At 39.4% G+C, this 8408-nt stretch overlaps 1 protein-coding gene across 3 annotated transcripts in view; it reads left to right on the forward strand.

The window, feature by feature from the left end:
* tmem241 (transmembrane protein 241) overlaps window positions 1-8408 on the forward strand; it is a 30975-nt gene that overhangs the window by 4934 nt on the left and 17633 nt on the right. For 2 of the 3 annotated variants that reach the window (XM_020625017.1, XM_020625015.1), the window contains exons 2-9: window positions 1759-1805; window positions 3170-3247; window positions 3329-3410; window positions 3604-3681; window positions 3873-3898; window positions 4439-4490; window positions 4626-4674; window positions 6219-6264. In XM_020625017.1, the coding sequence (XP_020480673.1) occupies window positions 1759-1805; window positions 3170-3247; window positions 3329-3410; window positions 3604-3681; window positions 3873-3898; window positions 4439-4490; window positions 4626-4674; window positions 6219-6264 (458 nt within the window). The remainder of the gene's footprint in view (window positions 1-1758; window positions 1806-3169; window positions 3248-3328; window positions 3411-3603; window positions 3682-3872; window positions 3899-4438; window positions 4491-4625; window positions 4675-6218; window positions 6265-8408) is intronic. The other variant, XM_020625016.1, reaches the window with a different exon arrangement.

Here is an 8408-nt window from a genome sequence, read left to right on the forward strand (position 1 = left end):
TGGATTATGCAGTGTAGGAAAATTACCTCCTGCTTAGGGTTGTTCTCTTTCACCCTCTCCTGGATTCTTTTGAGCAGCCCAACATTTTTTCCAGTCAGATTTGGTGATCCATCTGTGGTAACGTTGGCAAGCGTACTCCAAGGTAGCTTGTGCCTCTCGATGACCCCTGACACTCTGTCATACAAGTCCTCTCCCTGCGTTTTCCCCTTTAGGGATTCCATGGCCAAAAATTCCTTCGTTATCTCAGAATTGTCATTAATCCCTCTGATAAAAATTAAAAGCTGAGCGGTGTCCTTTATTAATTACTTTTGTCCAGTGCCAAGGAACATAATGTAAATGACTCCGCTTTTTTGTTTAGCTTGCTAGCTAAGTCTTCGTCAATTAGCTCAACACTGCGAGTCACTGTCCTGCGTGATAAGCTAATTTTTTCAAATTTGTTCTTGATCGCAGGACACAAGATACCTGCTGTCTCTACCATGCACTCTTTGAGAAACTTAATTACTTTTGTCCAGTGCCAAGGAACATAATGTAAATGACTCCGCTTTTTTGTTTAGCTTGCTAGCTAAGTCTTCGTCAATTAGCTCAACACTGCGAGTCACTGTCCTGCGTGATAAGCTAATTTTTTCAAATTTGTTCTTGATCGCAGGACACAAGATACCTGCTGTCTCTACCATGCACTCTTTGAGAAACTCTCCTTCGGAGAAAGGCTCGCTGGTCTTTGCTAATTTGAATGCCAGCAAATAACCTGCCTTCATGCTTGATTCTTGGATGGCAGTTTGTCAGATAAAGGTGTCCTGCAAACTAGCTGCCAACCTCTGAGCAGTAGCCGTCCGTTCTTGCATTGACTGGTTGTTAGCATAATTAGCATGCTTGGTAGAAAAGTGACGGCTGATGTTGTATTTCTTTAAAACCGCAATGGTTTCTTGGCAAATAAGACATACAGCCTTTGACTGGACTTCAGTAAAAAAATATTTAGTTGTCCATTCCTTATTGAACACCTGTCAACTTTTCTTTTCTTTGGCCCACTCATTGTTGCAGATGGGTTCAGAGCAGTAGCAGAGTAATAACTGAGAGTAGCCCTGGCTCTGCAAATTTAAGTAAATGTATCACTGCGCCTAATGCGCCACCTGGTGGAACACCAGGCATTACAGGACAAGGTCAAATGAATGCAGTCATAATTATGATATGATTTGATTTGGGCAATCCTGTACCAATCTTCGGCGGGCCGGATTAAAAGGACCAATGGGCCGGATGTGGCCCGCGGGCCATAGTTTGCCCACCCCTGGGTTAGAGAGTCATTGTATCTCCAAAAGTGTTGGTGGAAACTTCTAAATTTGCTTTATTTGGATAGGCTGACCACATATTTGGAAACTAAATGAGATCTGGGTCCACTCAGCTGTCCAGCCACTGACACTGCTCTACTCAGCTCCTAGTCTTGTAGAAAACTGTTAAAGGAAATGAATATAAGCAAGTTGTAAAAATGAGTTGCTGTTGTTGGAAACAAATTGTTTGCTGGATTGAAGCGTGAATCCCACCCCCAATAATAATAATAAGAAGAAGAACAATAAAAAGCCTGAGTTCTGTTGTACCAGATACGTGCTTCTGCTTATGGATATATTGAATTGGGAGAACCTTTGTTGGGGTTTAGTGGCAGAGGTAGGAGCTGCCAGAATAAGTTGTAAAACACATCACAACCACAAGCTGCATATGGTAATTATGTGACTTGAAATATAACGTTTTCTCTCTGTGTTTTTCCAGTTTGTCCTGTCTGTGTTAAAATTCACATATCCAACCTTATTTCAAGGGTAAGTAGCTGAAAGCTCATACAGTGTGTGAGAACTCTGTGTTTGATCCTTTCATGGTCATTACCAGCTCTCTGCAGTGTAAACACAACACCTTGAATGTCCTTAAATGTCAGATGGTCCACTTACAGGCCATTAGAGCTGCAGCTGCTGATTATTTAGGTTATTGATAAGCGGGCGAGCTGATGGAGCAGCCCTCTCACTTATGTTATTTTTGCTCTATATTTTTATTACTTTGCCATTTTAAAATATGATTTGTTTATTTGGCCCCTATCTCCTTCCACACAGCATGGGCTTCTTTCCACCTTTAAAACCTAAGTCTTCTTCAGGATAGGGTTGCTATTACTTTTCTTTTTGTGTTGTTTTACTCTTCTCATTTTATTTGACTTTTTAACAAAAAGTTTTCTACCTCCTCAAAACCTTCCTCTTTGTGTCAGCTTTCTGCTTTGTCATACTTTAGGCTAGAAGCATAATTTAAGCATTACAGTCCAAAGACTTTAGACTTTTAGGCTTTAGGGAGCTTCTTCATAGCCTTTATACTATTATAGTATATTTATTACAGTACTGTAGTATATTTAAGCTTTGCAGTGCTAACATCAGCATCACAGTCTTGAAGTTGTTTCCCTCTTTTTGTTTGTTAGCTGGGCTAGCTTGACCCTCCTTTGCTATACAAGTTTGTTCTTTATTTCTTCTTTGTCATGTTCACTTGCCTTTTGTCAGTAACAATCTGTTCCATGTTTTCTCCCATTCTGAAGTTTTTATCCCGCTGCCTTTCACTTCACAGTGTAACACTGTTTATTCAAATACAGTCATGGAGTTGCTGCTAGTTAGGTTGCTCTAAGTCCATCCACTGTCGGATGAACATTCTCCTCTGTAATTTCTTGTCCATTCTTTTAGATTAAGAAGTTCCTTTGCCATGAGGAGCAAGTTTTCCAACTAGATGTATGGTTCCAAGTTTGACACAGATTGTGAACGTGAAGTTGATGTGTTTCTTATCCTACACACACTTTCACAGCAAATGAAAAAGGATTTATTAATCCATTTGTCTTCAACTTTTCTCCTTTCTTTCTGTTCTTTTGCCCTCATTTTCTTATAGTCAACTTTAAATACACCGACTTTTCAACAGTCAACAACTTCTGAGTGATCTGCTGCTTTTTGGCAACATATCAGCTGTGCCACGTCAGTTCTTATCTAGAAATGACCTTTTCTAGTTGATCCTTAAAATTCTGTAAAACAGAGAAAATGTCTGTTTCCTGATGCCCAAAGTGATGCCATCAACATGCTATAAATTAGTGATCACAAGTGCAAATGTAATACTCAAAATATCTACAGTTTGTTTGCTAACAAAACAAAATGCTTGTTTTCAGATGGCAGACATTTATCGGAGCTGTTCTTCTTCTGTTTTTTGGAAAGCTGGGATGGGTGAAATTGAACCATATCACCAAGTACTTTTCTTAGACTGTAGGATTTATATTCAACCACCATATGGAGACTTTTGTTTAATATGTTTTAATGCTGTGTTACAGATCAGCTGCTCTTTCCTGGCTCCCAGCCTCCCTGCTCTTTGTAGGAAATATATATGCTGGCTCCAGGGCCTTATCACGCCTAGTACGTCATATAATCTCCTAGATTTAATAATTACACTTAACACTAAACTGTGATCTAAATTATACCAGAATCATCTTATCATCAGTTTATCTTTATATATAAAACATTGTTGCCCTATCAAGGATTTATACATGTTTAACATGTGTGCTTATTCTAATAGTGTAAATGAAACATTGATGTTTTCTTTATGCAGGACATTCCTTTTTTCTACACACTTCAAAATTCCTCTCATGTGGTGAGCTATATAATCCTGAAGGTGGTCCATAAGGAGGTAAGTGCATGCATCACTTTTCCACATCTTATTGATACAAGGAAAATGGAGGAAGATCATTTTGAATAGTCCTAACAGGTACATACTGTGCAGCTGCTCTTGTGCAAATGTAAACATTACTACAATATGTTTGTCTTTATAAAATGTGGACTGCTGCGACACACTGTTCTCATCTCTCCTTTCAACAACAGAAGATGCAGCGGCTGAAATTTATCAGGTTTGCACTTGACCTCAGCAGGGAGGAGATGGACTTATCAGAAATAAAAGATGACATTTAACTATGAGATGTTGATGTTTCTGGCAGATTTTTTTTTACAAGTATCAAAGGTGACAAAAGATGGTATAGTTTGAGGAAGTCACTACGTTTTACATTAGACTTTATAAGTGCTAGTGTAGTTTATGTTGGGTCGTTATGCACTCTGAGTGTTTTAAATGTGTGAAGTTATCAAAGATAAAATGTTTAAAACCCATCTAGTTCTTGTATCATATCTGTAGACCTACAGTCAGGTCCATAAGTATTTTCATCATGTTGTCTCCGTACACCACCATAGTGTGTTTTAAAATACACAAGATGAATCATGTTGGAATTAAAGCTATTTGCATGCACAGCCTCCCAATTTCAGGAGCCTACCTAATGTTAGGTTGTCATCTAGCAAAAGGTAGCTAATAAACCTGCAAAGCACCTTTCCAGCTTTGAATCAACAATGATACAGTAACGGGCCCAAAGATGAAATATTCCTCCTCCTCCTTCCTACAGCGTATGCCTCATGCTGCTTTCAGCCATCAGCCTTCCTGTTTATGATCCTCAGGTAAAAATGCATTATAATCAAACCAGTATTAACAGCGCTGGAATTTTTAACTGCCCTGGGCAGGAAGAATACAATGTTTTCTCTGAAGTGTTTGTTCACATACCCGTGTTCATCATCATATGTTCACCTTTGTAGTTGGACCACAGTGGTTACCTGTGGGCTATTGGTCATCTGCTCTGTATCGGTAAGTTTGGCTGATTTAAGTTTTACAATTGGTTTTAGTTTGTATCCGCATAAATCTTTTTTGGTGTCTTACTGAATAAAATAAACCATTCCTGTCAGTAAGAAAGCTGATGATCCACTGACGTGTAGACAGGCACAGTGAGCTGGGTCAGTGGAGTGGAGGATGTCTGGGATGATGGTGTTGAACGCCGAGCTTAAGTCCACAAAGAGGAACCCTGGTGAAAAACTTCAATCTTCAATCAACTGGACTAGGTTTCTAGGTCGTAGACATTTCACCTCTCATCCAAGAGGCTTCATCAGTTCTGCCTGACTGGTGTTGAGCCAGAGATATTTATCCCCCTTGGTGGTGTTTCAGTCCTTTGAAGGCCAACGTCCCCTAACGACTGAGTCGTTATAGCTCAGCATCGGTGAGAGTCGTTACCTGTCTTTGAATCTTCCCCTGTGGACCGACGCCTATTGTCCTGGTGGGCATGTTTGGGCAGAGATCTCAAAACAGGATTGTAGATGGATGACAAGTTGTGTCTTAGTCCACCACCCCTATTTAGTGAGGGGTGTTCTATTTTTACAAAACTAGCTTCCTTAACTCCTCGATTTAATAGATGATGTAATTTGTTTATTCTCCCATCGATATACAGCTATTTCAAAACCAAGAAAGACTGAAATATTGCAGGTTTAGAAGTTGTGAGAGCCCATGTCAGTCAAACTTGGATTCATCCATCCATCCATTTTCTGCCACTTATCCAGAGTTGGTTACACTGGCAGTAGTGTTTTCCTACTCCTCCAAGGGAATCCCAGGATGGATGAGGTATATAATCTCTCCAGCATGTTCTGGGTAACCCTTGAATCTTCTGCCTGTTGGACATGCCTGGAAACTCTCCAGTGGAATGTGTGGACGGAGAATGGACAGAGAACATGAACGGAAGGAGGAGCCTAATCAGATGTCCAATCACCTCAGCTGGTTCCTTCAGACAGGAAGGAGCAATGAATCTACTCTAAGCTCCCTCTAGTCATCTTAGCACCTTATTGTATCTCTGAGGCTGAGCCCAGCCAGCCTATGCAGGAAACTCATTTCAGCCACTTGTATTTACAGTCACATTCTTTTTGTCACTACCCAAAGCTCATAACCACAGGTGAGGGCTGGAACATACTGTAGAATAATTGATAAAGCGAAAGCCTTGCTTTCATACTCAGTGCCTTCACCACAGTGCTGTGGAACAGAGCTGGCATTATTGCTGATGCTGCACCAGTCCGCCTGCATGCAGTCCTTCACCTGGGGAAGCAAGTCGCTCCTAATTTCCACCCGAGTCCACCACATCATCTGCAGGAAACAGAGATGCTATTCTGAGGTCAAAGTGCACACTATTGTCCTCCCTGCTGCTCCTTGAAATGCTGACAATGACAATCAAAAACAGGATCCATGACCAGGGACAACCTTGATGGAGGCCAACACCAACCTGACAGAGGACAACAACAACCAGAGAACTGACAAAACTCTTAATAGAGATGTTCTGATAGAAGATGTAAGGATATACTTTCATTTTTCAGGTGCTTACAGGGTGTCTCGAGTTCACTACAAGTCCATTAATTTAAGGTAAGTCTAAGCACATTTTATGGTTAATAGTGTCTTAATTGTGCGTCTGCTCCTGAACCAACAGAAAATGCAGCTCCTACGAGTTGTTGAGTGCTATAGAAATAAAGTTTATTAATATTATTTTTCTGCGGACATATTAGAAGCTCCTCTCACCATAGACGAACTCAACACAGAAATTAAAGACACCTTCACGATATGAACACGCATGAACACAGCCATCATGACGCTCTTATTAAAATCAAAGACCCAATCCACCCTTCTAGTTACCGTCCAGTTTATTGTGTAGTTTGAGATCTTAGAAAATGTGTTAATAATGTGTAAAGTTTGCTGTAGAGAATTATAGGGATCATGTAAATATAATAATAAATTCTTATTACTTACTTATTAATTCAGATTTAAAAATTATTACCAAAGCCCTCGCCACTAGAATAGAGACAGTCACTCCAATATTAATCCACCCAGCCTAAACAGTTTCATTAAAAACAGAAATGCTTCAGATAGCATCTGTAGATTAATTTAATTAATCTTGCACAACAAACTAAAACCATAATTTTATCACTAGATGCAGTGAAAGCATTTGACAAGCTGGACAGTTCTCTTCTGTACATTACGCAGATTTGGGTTTGGAGAGCCGTTCATTCATTGGATAAGAACACTATACACATCACGTAGGGCAACAATAAGTACAAATTTGATCAGGTCACAAAATTTCATTTTACAGCAGGGTACCAGACAAGGACACTCTCACCATCTCTATTTGCCATTTTCATTGAACCTCTAGCAGCAGCGATACAACAGAACAATATAATTAAAGAAATACAAGATACTTACTCAGAACATAAAATTAGTCGTTATGCAGATGATTTATTATTATATTTACATGATCCCTATAATTCTCTACAGCAAACTTTACACATTATTAACACATTTTCTAAGATCTCAAACTACACAATAAACTGAAATAAATCCACCATACTACCACTCTGAGGATGCCTGGGATTTTGCAGCTCAAGACTCCTCCCCCCAATTCTGCACAGGCAACATTAAATATCTTGGTATTAATATTTCCCCCAGGCTGTCAGAACTTTTTGATCTCAACTATACCTCTCTGCTATAAAAGATAGAAGATGATTTCATACGCTGGTCCAGTCTTCCTCTCTCATTCATCGGCCGAATAGCTACTGTCAAAATGAAACTTCAAGTCAACTACCTGTTTACAGTGCTTCCCACAACACCCACAGATAAATGGTTTTAATCACTTGTTCTATAACTTCACAATTTCTTCTTCTAGGTGGCCTAAAAGCACTAAATTTCCAATATTACTACTTGGCAAATCAGCTACAGTATTTAGTCAAATGGATTCAGAAGGAGCCACAACAGTGCAGGATAGAATTAGAGCAGAATTACTCCAAAATAACTCAGTTGCAGACCTTCCTTTTCTACCAAACTCTATTAAGAAAAATGAATTACTGTAAGAACATCACAATTCTCTCAACTCTGACAGCCTGGTGGAAAGCAAACAAAATCACTAAATCATCACCTGCAACATGTAGATACATTCCAATTTGGCACAACCCTGATTTTCAATTGCATAATAACCCTATCTAGTATTTTCCAACATGGCAACACAAAGGAATCACTCACTTACATCACCTATTTGAAAATAACCAGTTCATATCATTTAATACACTGTTATACCCCAGTTCCTTAATTGAACAGATCTGAATGAAGACGGAGTCCGACTTGCTTCATTTTAGTGCTGGTTTATTTAAAAAAGCCACAAATAAAAGTTACAGAAAAAATAACCTGGGTGGCCCCCTCCCTCAGACAAGCTGCTGGAGAAGAGAGACCCCGGAAACACAGAGCCTAATACATTTATAAGGTTTTGGGCTAACCCCTTACACAAAAAGATATAAAAACATCACGAGTTGGAGACAGTCCAGCGTCTCCTCATATCTTATGCTCCGCATGTATGGAGCACAAGTCATAACAAAATGAAGAATTCCATGTGTGTGTATGTTGCATGCGTGATGTGTAACTAAAACATTCATTCAGACATAATTCTTACACAAGATTAATACAAGAAAATAACTAGTGTCAAGGTACACTTTTCAGAATCAACATTATCTTCTAACCTTGAAGCA

Source organism: Monopterus albus, unplaced genomic scaffold, assembly GCF_001952655.1.
Source record: "Monopterus albus unplaced genomic scaffold, M_albus_1.0 scaffold343.1, whole genome shotgun sequence".
NCBI classification, from domain to species: Eukaryota; Metazoa; Chordata; class Actinopteri; order Synbranchiformes; family Synbranchidae; genus Monopterus; species Monopterus albus.